Here is a 13,070-nt window from a genome sequence, read left to right on the forward strand (position 1 = left end):
GAAAACGGGACCTGGGTCCAGAAAACAGGAAGGGACCGGCCAGGAGAGGGTGTCCAGCGATCCAAAGAAGATGCTGGTTAGGTGAGGGGACCGGGGCCGCAAGGTCTTACCACCTCCCTGACCCGCACGGCGAGCTGATGGGGGATGCAAGGGGCCGCGTAAGAGACGAGGGGGCGGCGTAGCCCCGCGCCCTGGAGCGCCTCCAGGACAAGCCGGCTGGAGAGACGCGCGGACCCCACCAGCCCCTTCTACGCCTGCGGCCTGGCTTCCCCCGAGGGCGACGCAGGAGGGAAAAGCCAGGCCGGACGGACTCCTACCCGAACCTCGGCGCTGCCCCTCGTGGCGGCGGACCCAAGGCAAATGACGGGAATTCTGTGCTTCTCGGCTGGTGTTTCAGGAAATGGGATCACGACTGAGACCTGGGGCTTCCCAGTTGTGATCCCGGGGCTTCCCTCGTGGCACTGTCGGTAAAGAATACAGCTGCAATGCAGGAGACGTAAGAGACCTGGGTTCGATCCCTGGGTCAGGAAGATCCCTTGCAGAAGGAAATGGCAACCCACTCCAGTATTCTTGCCTGGAGAATCCCATGGACAAGGAACCTGGCAGACAACAGTCCGTGGGGTCACAAGTATCGGACACGACTGAGAGACTAAACCACCACCACCCCTGGGACCTACCCCGGGGAAGAGGTATGAGGGTTAACTGAGGTAGTACTTGGTGGCTAGTATTTTTGTATACTCCCTAAAAACACCACCACCATCCACTCACCACCCAAAACAGTGGGCTTCCTCCCTCCTGGAGGCTACGAATGATGGAAGAGAAGATGCATCCCCGGAGAGCTTGACGATGCTACGTTCTCCCTGCATCCTCTACCACATTGTCCCCTGTCCTAAAAGGACGGCTAGGAAACCTCTTCTCGCTCTCCTTTAGGGGGAAGCCCACAGGGTAGCCCACTCTGTAAACGAGGGGGCTTGAATGGTAGGCAGGCAGGAGAATTATTCCTAAAACCTTACCCACGTTCAAAATCGAGAGCACCCGACAGTTCTCTTGGGAGAAGGGGGTGCCCGCCCCCCTTGGGCAGCTGTGTGCCCCGACAAAATCCCGGGTGTGCCTGGCCCAAGCTGCTGACTTGCAGGGCGGGCTCCAGGGCACCCCGAGGAACCCGGGCCGCGTGGGGGAGGGGCGCTGGGCTCTGTGTTGGCCGTTGCCATGGTTTTGCCCGGAGTTCCGAGTGCCACTCCCTGAGTCACCGGGGGCGAGGGGACCCGGGGAGTGCCGCTATGAAGCCCATCAGCGCTCCTGTTGAGATGGAAGCCTCTGATGGGCAGGCGGACGAAAGGGAGGAGCCACTAGAGCAGGTGAAGTGGGGCTGGGGGTGTGAGGGGGGAAGGAAAGGAGGGCCCTGCAGGGGCTGGCTTGGGAAGGCAGAGAAGATAAGTGTCAAGGAAGAAGAGAAGGGGGGAAAATGGTGAGGTTCACCAGTTCGTAAGAGACTGAAAGAACAAGAGAAGGTTAACTCATCCAGACAGATGTTTATCCAGGACATAGATAACTGGCAAGATAATGGGGGTGGGGATTCCTGGCAAGATGATTGTCAGTTATGAAGACTCACAGGCTGGTGTGTGTGTGTGTATGTACATGTGTCATGGTCTGTGTGGTTTGTATGGAGTGTTTATCTAGTTGACTAGTCAGGGTTCCCTCTGGAGTCTGGAGGAGCCTGTCCTGGAACTTCCTGTGCCCCCTGAACACAGGCAGGACTTTAATGCTCACTTGTGTTTTGACTCCCCCATGAGGCATGCAGAATCTTAGTTCCTTGACCGAGGATTGAACCTGTGTCCCCTGCAGTGGAAACTTGGAGTCTTAACCACTGCGCCACCAGGGAAGTCCCTACGCTCCCTTTTCTGGGAGGCTTTTTAAAGGGCAGGTGTAAACCTCATGTCAATCTAATCCTGTGCTCTGACTTCAAGTGTTATTCTGAAGTCACCTCACTGTGATTCATTTTCAACTTCTTTTGCCCCAGATTGCTGCCAGAAAGTTCCTTCTCATCATCACCATTACTGTCAGCCACTTTCCTGAGTGCCTGTTAGCCTGGCAAGAAGCTAAAGATTAGGGATACAAAGAAGTGGGCCTGGGACTTAGGAACTCAATAAGTGTTTGCTGAATAAGCGAGTAAATAAATGATGATCATTCCCCCAAGGAGTTACTTAAGCATCTCAGGTACCCTCTGCTCATCTGTAACCAAAAATAAAGAGTTCTAGCCTTACAGAATCTGTGGGAGAATAAAATGAGTTAATGTTAGTACTTCCTTGATGGTCCAGTGGTTAAGAATCCTCCTTGCAAATCAGGGGACATAGGTTCCATCCTCGGTCCAGAAATATCCCACATGCCTCAGAGCAACAAAGCCCCTGAGCCTATGAAGCCTGCAAGCCCTAGAGCCATGCTCCACAGGGGAAGCCATTGCAAGGAGAAGGCTTCATACCACAACAAAGAATGGCTCCTGCTTGCCACAACTAAACAAAGCCTACATGCAGCAATGAAGACCCACTATGGTCAAAAAAGTAAATAAATTAAAAATTAAAAAAAAAAAAGAATCCACCCTCCAATGCAGAGGACCCAGGTTCCATCCCTGGTTGGGGAACTAAGATCGCATATGCTGTGAAGTAACTAAGCATGCTCACTGCAACTAGAGAGCCCAAGCTCTGCAACTAGAGAGAAAGCCCACAAGCCACAGTGAAGACCTAGTGCAGTCCTCCCCTCAAAAAAAAAAAAAAAAGTTAACCATACACAGAAAGAGTTCAGTTCAGTCGCTCAGTTGTGTCCAACTCTTTGCAACCCCATGCACTGCAGCACACCAGGCTTCCCTGTCCATCACCAACTGCCAGAGTCTACCCAAACTCATGTCCATTGAGTCAGTGATGCCATCCAACCATCTCATCCTCTGTCATCCCCTTCTCCTCCTGCCTTCAATCTTTCCCAGCATCAGAGTCTTTTCCAATGAGTCATTTCTTCCCATCAGGTGGCCAAAAAGTTATTGGAGCTTCAGCTTCAGCATGAGTCCTTCTAATAAATATTCAGGACTGATCTCCTTTAGGATGGACTGGTTGGATATCCTTGCAGTCCAAGAGACTCTCTCAAGAGTCTTCTCCATCACCACAGTTCTAAAGCAGCCATTCTTTGGCGCTCAGCTTTCTTTATGATCCAAAACAAAAAGAGTTAATGTTTGTCAAGTGCTTTGCAAAGTTAGTTAGTATACAGAGCTATAATATTATAAAAGAAATGGATTAGGTGTTCTTGGTTTTCTAAGCAGGAATTCTCAGAGATGGGTTTCCTTTTCCCAGGGCTCACTGGCCCGAGAGCTGGGTCAAAGAGGAGGTCACTGGGAAAATGGAGAAGGGCTTTGGCTGGCATCTGGATCAGTGATTGCCCAGCACTGCCTCTCAGGAGCAGTAGCTCTAGGTCCCCAGCTGACTGCTGCCCCTGCCTCCTCCAGGGGACGAATGCACCCAGCTTAGAGAGGCGCTCCAGTACCACCCCAGCCAAAGACTCCCTTGTGCGCCATGCCAAGGGCCTCGACCGGGACACCTTCAAAATTGTGAGTAAGGGGCCAGCCTGGGACCCGTACCCTATTCCCTACAGGTCAGGAGACCTGGGTCAGAAGCTGGCAGGCCTCGGATCCACAGTTCATGGCCCCACTGGACACCCTCTTGGGAAGGAAGTGGCCTTCTCACATAACACTGGGTCGGAAGGGCTGCAGCTGGGCCACCTGCGGGCTATGTGGGGTGTCCAACTTTCTCTTCTTTCTCCTATGGCCCCTCACTTCCCCTGTTGCCTCCTCAGTGTAAAGAATATCTAAGGCCACTGAAGAAGTTCCTGCGTAAGCTGCACCTGCCAAAGGACCTTCCCCAGAAGAAAAAACTGAAGTACATGAAGCAGAGCCTGGTGGTCCTAGGGGACCACATCAACACCTTTGTGCAGCACTACTGCCGAGCCTGGGAAATCAAGCACTGGAAGAAGTAGGACACCTCCCTACCCTGACCATGGCCCTCTCTCCTGGGCCTCTCCCTCCAGAATCGAGGTCGCTCCTTAGTGAAAATCTCCTAGTCCTTCATCTTAGTGTGGAAGGGTCAGGATCCTGGAGTGAGTGTGGTGAAGAGGGGTGGAGAGAACAGCACCCTCTAGTGACTCAGGGCAGCACTGAATGGATAAAGGACTCTCCTCACCCGGGGACGAGTTCAGTTCAGTTCGGTTGCTCAGTGGTCTCTTGTCGACCCATGGACAGCAGCACGCCAGGCCTCCCTGTCCATCACCAACTCCTGGAATTTACTCAGACTCATGTACGTTGAGTCACTGATGCCATCAAACCATCTCATCCTCTGTCATCCCCTTCTCCTCCCACCTTCAATCTTTCCCAGCATCAGGGTCTTTTCAAAAGAGCCAACTCTTTGCATGAGGTGGCCAAAGTATTGGAGTTTCAGCTTCAGCATCAGTCCTTCCAATAAATATTCAGGACTGATGTCCTTTAGGATGGACTGGTTGGATCTCCTTGCAGTCCAAGGGACTCTCAAGAGTCTTCTCCAACACCATAGTTCAAAAGCATCAATTCTTCAGCTCTCAGCTTTCTTTATGGTCCAACTGTCACATCCATACATGACCACTGGAAAAATCATAGCCTTGACTAGACGGACCTTTGTTGGCAAAGTAATGTCTCTGCTTTTGAATATGCTGTCTAGGTTGGTCATAACTTTCCTTCCAAGGAGTAAGCGTCTTTTAATTTCATGGCTGCAGTCACCGTCCACAGTGATTTTGAAGGTGTTAGTTGCTCAGTCATGTCTGACTCTATGTGACCCATTGGCTGTAGCCCTCCAGGCTCCTCTGTCCATGGGATTTTCCAGCCAAGAATACTGGAGTGGATTGCCATTCCCTCCTCCAGGGGATCTTCCAACCCAGGGATCGAACCCAGGTCTCCTGCATTGCAGGCAGATTCTTTACTATCTGAGCCACCAGGGAAGCCCAAACAGTGATTTTGGAGCCCCCAAAAATAAAGTCTGACACTGTTCCCACTGTTTCCCCATCTATTTGCCATGAAGGGATGGGACTGGATGCCAAGATCTTAGTTTTCTGAATGTTGAGCTTTAAGCCAAGTTTTTCACTCTCCTCTTTCACTTTCATCAAAAGGCTCTTTAGTTCTTGGCTTTCTGCCATAAGAGTGGTGTCATCTGCATATCTGAGGTTATTGATATTTCTCCCGGCAATCTTGATTCCAGCTTGTGCTTCCTCCAGCCCAGCGTTCCTAATGATGTACTCTGAATAGAAGTTAAATAAGCAGGGTGACAATATACAGGCTTGACATACTCCTTTCCCTATTTTGAATCGGGGTGGGAGGAGTGGGGGAAAGAACTCTGATAGAATAACTGCTGCGTGCTGTGGGGGCTCATCACCAAATACAGGGGATTCAAGGCCTGGAGAATCCTGCCCTCCAAGCGCCCAACCAAAAATTCAGGGTGCAGGGGTGGTCCAGGACGGGTGGTCCTGGCCGTAAGGCAGGTGTGAGGGGGAGAGGGGCTGGGCTCCTCCCCGCTCAGCCTCGGTCCCGCCTCCTTCGGCCTCGGCCCCGCCCCCTCAGCCTCGGTTCCCCTCCCTTGCAGGATGCTCTGGCGGTTTGTCTCCCTCTTCTCAGAGTTGGAGGCGAAGCAGCTTCGCAAACTCTACAAGTATACCAAGAACAACCAGACCACCAAGTTCCTGGTGAGGCTCCTCCCTGGCCGGCAGAGGGCTGGGTGGCGTGTTCTTGAATTATAGGGGGAGATCTGAGCCTGAAGGGCTGTGTTTTTTTTGCCACAGCATGTGGCATGAGGGATCTTAGTTAGCTGACCAGGGATGGAATCTGGGCCCCCAGGAGTGAAAGTGCAGAATCCTCAACACTGGACTGGCGGGAAATTTCCTGAAGAGCCCTGTGATAGAACAAGTACTCTTTAGTCCTTCCCATGCTCATTGCCTGAGGAAAACTCCACTGGCTTCAGGGTGGGCACAGAGTGGGCTCAGGAGGCCAGAGACTCAGCTTCACCCTCCACCGCCACACCCTGAGCAGGAGCGGGGACCTTTCTGAGGAGCCGTGGGTGGGGACGACCCAGGCCAGGCAGAGAGGCATAGCCAGCTTGGGGGAGGCTATGGAGACCATTGCAAAAGCCAGAGGATAAATATCCCGGGTAGGCTTTGTCCCAAAACAGTGATTCTCAAACATCTTAGTCTCAGATCACTTCTCCCCTCTTAATTTTTATGGTGCTTAGTTGCTAAGTTGCATCTGACTCTTTGCAACCCCATGGACTGTAGCCTGACAGACTCCTTGGTCCATGGGATTTCCCAGGAAGGAATGCTGGAGTGGGTTGCCATTGCCTTCTCCAGGGGATCTTCCCGATCCATGAATCAAACCTGTGACATTGCTTTCTATTTTTGCAGATCTCTTTAGTGTCTGGCTTAATAGAAGACACTTGGCTTCTCATATCTGCTTTTGCTCAGTCTCTTACGATATAATGATTTGGTACATAAGAAAATCCAGCCTCCTACTGATATATATATATATATATAATTATTAATAGAAAGGAGAGGAGTATTTTATTAGCATTTTCAGATAAAGGTGAATATTTTTTGACACCAAAACTCAGCAAGTGGCAGTTACTTAACTGCAGTGTTGAATCTGAAACCGTATCAACAGATGTTTGTTTATTAGGCTGTTTGTTTTCATTTTATACCACATCACACAGCAGGATCTTAGTTCCCTGACCAGGACTGAACCCATGCTTCCTGCAGAGCAAGTGCAGAGTCCTAACCACTGGACCATCAGGGAATTCCTTCAATGAATGTTTTAAAATAGACTTTTTTTAAAAAAGCAGTTTTAGGTTTATAGAATAATTGGGGGTAAAGCACAGAGTTCCCATATTTACCCTTTCCTGTTTTCCTTATTGGGGCTTCCCTGGTGCATTGGAGAGGTACATTTGTATCTTTGATGAGCCAATATGGATACACTGTTAATGTCCATGGTTTACATTAAGGTGCATTCCTTGTTTTGTACATTCTGTAGGTTTTGACAAATATACAGTAACATGTATCCACCATTACAGTGGACAAAGGAAGTTTCATTGCCCTAAAAATCCCCAGTGCTCTGCCCATTCATCCCCCCCTTCTCCCCTCAAGGCCCTTGGCAACCACTGATCTTTTTACTGTCTCCATAGTTTTTCCTTTTCTGGACTGTATAATTGGAAGGTATAGTTGGAATCATACAGTATGTAGCCTTTTCAGATTTGTTATCAATGAACTTTTCACACTAGGTTACATTAGAATCCATTGATTTCTCTCCTGCACTCTGAGTGGATCCCACTTTTCAGGCGGTCTGTGAGGTTAGAATATTTCACAGAGCACCCTTTGAGAAGCACTGTCCAAAAGAATAATTACAGGGAACAGTGTTTATGTACTAGGAAACTTTATGTTCCTTCATGTCATTCTTCAAAAGCAACCCTAGGTGGTAATTAGAATTGTTATCCACAGTGTATAAATGAGGGTGCCAGATCTAGGGAGGTGAAGGAACTTGATCCAGACCACGTAGCAAATGGGAAGGACAGAGCTGGGTTCAAACATAATCTCATTCAAAGGAGAGCCCTGCTCTGACCTTATCCTGCCCATTGCTCCAGCTGGGCAGCTATAATGGCATCCTCAGTTGGTAAAGAATCCTCCTGCAGTGGAGGAGACCCCAGTTCAATTCCTGGGTCAGGAAGATCCCCTGGAGAAGGGATAGGCTACCCGATCCAGTATTCTTGGGCTTCCCTTGTGGCTCAGCTGGGAAAGAACTGCCTACAATGCAGGAGACCTGGGTTCAATCTCTGGGTTGGGAAGATCCCTGGAGAAGAGAAAGGCTACTCACACCAGTATTCTGACCTGGAGAATTCCATGGACTGTATGGTCTATGGGGTCACAAAGAGTTGGATGTGACTTTCACTTTCTCTGTGGGTCTTTGTTTCATTCTCTGAACATGAATATGGGGATAGATTCAGTGATTCCTTCTAAGAATTTGAGGAGCTGCCATTTTAGTCATTCCTAGATTTCAGCAGCCAAGGAACTTTCAAAAGATGTTTCCAGGCTCTCGATTTTAATTTTGCAAAGGACTTTAAAAAATAAGCACCAGGATTTCCCTGGGGGTCCAGTGGCTAAGACTCTGCCCAGTGCAGGGGAGCCGGGTTCAATCCCTGGTCAGGGAATTACATCCCACATGCAGCAACTAAGAGTTCTCATGCCACAGCTAAAGATCCCACATGCTACAGCTAAAACCCAGCACAGCCACGCATGCCTAGTTGCTTCAGTCGTTCGTGTCTGATTCTTTGCGACCCCATGGACTGCAGTCCGCCAGGCTCCTCCATCGATGGGGTTCTCCAGGCAAGAACACTGGAGTGGGTTGCCATGCCCTCCCCCACCTAGCACAGCCAGATAAATATTTTTTTTAAGTCCCATTGTTTCATTACAAACACATAATATGCTCAAAAACCAGAGGGAGGAGATACTGCAAAGGAAAGAACCACCCAAGAAGACAGAGTTGGCAGCCTGACCTCAAGATCCCCATGATCCCCCCTCTGCCCCCCAACATCTGTGGTCCTCACTCCATCCTGGCTGCCCAAGCGTGAGGTGCAGCCTGGCCGCAGCAGCTTCCTAACACGGGCAGGGCTCGGGCTCTGGCAGGCGGCCCCTCTCTCCTCCTCAACACTCTGGTCCCTTTGCAGATGGCCTTCTGCCCCTTGAACGCCCCGGAGAGCTCCTTGCTGGCTGACCAGGAGGACAGTCTGCCCAAGCTCTGCACTGCCTGGGGGCTCCGCAGCCACCTCAATGGCATGAAGGAGAGGCTGTCCAAGCTGCAGGCCCCGGGCCACCCAGCCCGCCTGCTGAAGGAGCTGAGAGCCAGGGGCCCCCGCAGGAGAGGTATGCCCGGAGGAGTGGCCCGTCTGCCCCCCGGAAGCGCCTGACCTGGTCCTCTTCCAGCCATCCCATCTTCTCTTCTGCCCTGCATTTCTCTTTGTCCATTTTCCTTCCCCTTCTCCACTTTTTCTTTTCTCTTTTTTTCCTCCTCTCTTAGGTCATCTCACTGTAGGAAATTTGAAATGTTTGTGCATGCACGCTCAGTCGTGTCTGACCCCATAGACTGTCGCCTGCCAGGCGCCTCTCTCCCTGGGATTTGCCAGATAGGATAAAACAGAAAAGTCACCCATGACCCACAGGCAGGACTAATAATCATATTTAGGTGTGTTTCCTTCCTGTTCCATCTCAGTTTCCCCCTAGAGGTCTCGGGAAATGTGCCTTTTCCAGCTAACAGGTAAACAAAGGCATGCTCCCATACGATCAGAAGCAGAGCCATTTCTAGTGGCCAAGAGCAGAGACTCCCGGGAAGTGGCCGAGCAGCAGGCTGTGCCCTCTTGGTGTTGGGTGGGCCGTGGGTGGAAGGAAGGGGTCACTCCCCCAGGAAGGAGGCCCTGAACCCAGATTCGTGCCTGAGCTCTGTGGGGCCCGTGGCCCTGGCGCCTACTGCTTAGATTGAGGAAGTGAAACATACCATGGAATGAAGGGCAGTCGGTATCATTAAGATGATTTGGATCAGGCAGTCCATGAATCAGATGAGGAAAGTGTGGTTCAGGCTTCGGAGCCAGCATCTCCCTTACCAGGTGCATCGTGTCTCTTAATTTCACCCACCCCTGCAGCACCCAGAAGAGCTGGGCATGACCATCCGCCTTTCACTAATGATCAATCTCAGGTCATAGGGCAAAGGGTAGGTCCGGAGGTTTGGAAGGAGGTAGGTTTGGGACAGGCTTTAGAGAAAGGAAAAAGGAGAGAGACGAGGGAGACAAAGAGGTGGAATGGAGGTCTGTGTGGAGGTGAGACAGTGAGCACACAGGCTGCGCTTAGAGGTGAAGGATGGAGGGAGAGGGATAGAGTGGCAGGGAACAAGGAAAAGCTGCACATGGCGTGTTAAGTTGGGCTTGAAATTGTGCTTCTTTTTTTAAAGTGTTTTTTATTATTTATTTATTTATTTTATTTATTTATTTTTTTTAGAGCGGGGTAAAGTGTTTTTTAAAAAACTGCTTCTTTATTTGGGTCTTGGTTTCGGCACTCGGGACCCTCAGTCTTTGTTGCAGCATGCGGGACCTTTAGTTACAGCATGCGAACTCTGTAGAGGCATGTGAGCTGCAAGTGGAATCTAGTTCCCTGACCGGGGATGGAACCCTGGCCTCCGCCACTGGGAGTGCACAGTCCTAGCCACTGGGCCACCAGGGATGCCCCTGAATTATAATTCTTAAAATAACATTTGATTACAAACACAAGCATACCCTAGAAAATTAGATAATACAGATTAACAAAAAATAAGAAAATATAAACATCACATTGTCCACCACTTTCCAGATGCTTTTCATGTATATAAACACCTGTATTAAACCAAAATGAGACCATGCTGAATGCGTGGTTTTGACTTGAACTTGCTTTTTTCAGATAATTAGAGAAACCTTCCATGTCAACATCTCCATTGAATTAAATACTCCATTTTCAAATTTTCCCAATAGTCAGATCCCTTTTGCACTTAATTTCCCAAACCATGCATTTCACCTGGTTATGTCTCTTAGGTGAGGTGAAGTCACTCAGTCGTGTCCGACTCTTTGCGACCCCACGGACCGTAGCCTACCAGGCTCCTCCGTCCATGGGATTTTCCAGGCAAGAATACTGGAGTGGGTTGCCATTTCCTTCTCCAGAGGATCTTCCTGACCCAGGGATCAAACCGAGGTCTCCCGCATTGTAGACAGACGCTTTACCGTCTGAGCCACCAGGGAAAAGTCTCTCTTAACCTGAGTCTCCCTTTTCTTCCACCCCGACATGTTGAAGAGATCAGGCTACTGTTCTGCAGACTGTTCCACCTCCTGCTCTTTTCTTGTTGCTTCCATTTGGCATCTTTGAAGCTTGTTTCTCTCGGAGCAGGATTGTAGGTCAAGGGTCCCATGGATTCGTGTTAAAAACATTTCTGACGGGCATACATTTCAGACGAGGTGCTATTCTTCCTACTGTGTTACATGAGAAAACGCATACTACCAGGTGGGGCCACCACGACCAGGTGAATCACTGTGTCTATCATGAAATTAAAAGTGACCTGTGCGGGGACTCCCCTGACAGTCCAGTGGTTAAGAATCCACCTTCCAACGCAGGGGCTGCAAGTTAGATCCCTGGTTGGGGAACTAAGATTTCACATGCCTCTGGGCAACTAAACTCTCACACCCACAGAGGGCAACCAAGATCCCACAAGCTGCAACGAAGCGACACAGCCAAAAATAAATAAATATTTCTTTTTTAAAAAAGAAAAGATCAGTGAAATCAACACCATCCCCCCAAATAGGACCTTCGTGGTGTTCCTTGGGCACTGTGTTCATGAATCAGTTCTTTACTTTTTTCATGAGTCAGTTCTTAAGTAAAAAGATGGCAATGGTGTTTGCAAACAACCCAGCAGCAAAGTACTGGAAACTGGGGAGTGAATGGAGACAGGAGTGGAGAGGAATCACAGAAGCCGGAGGTCTGTCCTGACTGTACCCCTGGCTTAGACTTTGAGCAGCCCATTTCCTTACTCTGCGCCTGCAGATCCTCAGCTGTAATCCCTCAGCTGTAAACTGGGGTGATTCCATCTCCCTACCCCACAGGGTTTCTGTGAGAAAAGGGTAAGGGACTTAGGTTGAAAGCAAGGTAAGCTTTTGCTGCTCTTCCCACCACAGCCGGCAAATGTTACAGGCTGAGATTCTCTTACTATTTGTGATGTCACTGTCTCCGACCTTCCTCTTTTTCAGGTTCTAAGCTTTCTCAAGAGCCGAAACTCAAGAGAAGGAGGATTAAGGAAGCCCCAGACACTCCAGAGACCTGTCTATAGAAGACCCAGCTGGGGCTGAGGGCCAGCTTGCCCTGGATCCTAGAGCACTTGCACTTGAGGGGAGGGGGATATGAGGGACCAGTGAGGGGGAAGAAGAAGCTGTCTTTATCAAAAGGATGCTCAGTCTTAATTGTGTATAAATGGGACAAGAAAATAAACATCCTTTAGACAGTTCAACTTGGCTAATCATCGTCGTTCATTTTTTAAAAGTCATTTATTTGGTTGCACTGGGGCTTCACTGCTCTCTGCGGGCTCTCTCTAGTTGCAGAGAGCAGGGGAGGTCTCATTCTTTTTTTTTTTTATTAAAAATAAATATTTGCCAGCCACTTTCTGAACAGCAAATGGCCTCCATATACACAGGTGAGTAAGAGGCAGTTTCTGTGTCAAGGACCGTCACAGTCTGGGGGAAACACACACACATGTAGACGTTATAACAGGGTAATGCCGGTGTCTGGGGAGGGCCTTAAGGGAGGTGACAGAGGCCTGATATGTGTCTGCCAGGAGAGAGCACAGGTGGGAGGGGAGTGGGCCAGGAGTCGGTCGGAGGGTGACAAGCCTGGTCCCTTCTTAAATCGTCTGCCCTTGATCCTGTGGGAACTTAGAGGGGACAGTGACAAGGGAGATGCCAGGCAGGGGAAGGAGTTGATGTGACGTGGGTATCAGCAAAGTACGAGGAAGTGAGAGAGGGTAGAGTCAGGAGACCAAAGAAGGAACTATATTAATCGTCCCAAGGGACTTACCTGGCTGTCCAGTGGCTAAGATTCCATGCTCCCAATGCAGGGGGCCCAGGTTGGACCCTTGGTTGGGGAACAAGATCCCACATGCCATAACTAAGAGCTCACATGCTGCCACTAAAGATTCTGCATGCCACATCCAAGACCTGGCTCAGCCACAAAACAATTTTTTTTTTTAAAGGCAGCTGCATTTCTCCGGAGAAGGCAATGGCGCCTCACTCCAGTACTCTTGCCTGGAAAATCCCATGGACGGAGGAGCCTGGTGGGCTGCAGTCCATGGGGTTGCTAGGAGTCGGACTCGACTGAGCGACTTCACTTTCACTTTTCACTTTCCTGCATTGGAGAAGGAAATGGCAACCCACTCCAGTGTTCTTGCCTGGAGAATTCCAGGGACGGGGGAG

At 49.9% G+C, this 13,070-nt stretch overlaps 1 protein-coding gene across 1 annotated transcript; it reads left to right on the plus strand.

The window, feature by feature from the left end:
• Nucleotides 1-1,307: 1,307 nt before the first annotated feature.
• Nucleotides 1,308-11,935, plus strand: CHCT1 (CHD1 helical C-terminal domain containing 1). The gene is made up of 6 exons (XM_005892309.2): nt 1,308-1,358; nt 3,491-3,592; nt 3,838-4,013; nt 5,646-5,745; nt 8,766-8,961; nt 11,856-11,935. The coding sequence occupies exons 1-6, from the start codon at nt 1,308-1,310 to the stop codon at nt 11,933-11,935; spliced, it is 705 nt and encodes a 234-aa protein (XP_005892371.1).
• The last annotated feature ends 1,135 nt before the right edge of the window (nt 11,936-13,070 follow it).

Source organism: Bos mutus, chromosome 19 (genome assembly GCF_027580195.1).
Source record: "Bos mutus isolate GX-2022 chromosome 19, NWIPB_WYAK_1.1, whole genome shotgun sequence".
Taxonomy (NCBI): Eukaryota; Metazoa; Chordata; class Mammalia; order Artiodactyla; family Bovidae; genus Bos; species Bos mutus.

What these genes read in the sequence shown, in the direction of transcription:
- CHCT1 (XM_005892309.2), top strand. Translation starts at nt 1,308, where the DNA reads ATGGAAGCCTCTGATGGGCAGGCGGACGAAAGGGAGGAGCCACTAGAG. An exon ending in GAAATCAAGCACTGGAAGAA is followed by an intron (nt 4,014 to 5,645) that starts GTAGGACACCTC and finishes CCTCCCTTGCAG; the next exon opens with GATGCTCTGGCGGTTTGTCT. An exon ending in CAGGGGCCCCCGCAGGAGAG is followed by an intron (nt 8,962 to 11,855) that starts GTATGCCCGGAG and finishes CCTCTTTTTCAG; the next exon opens with GTTCTAAGCTTTCTCAAGAG.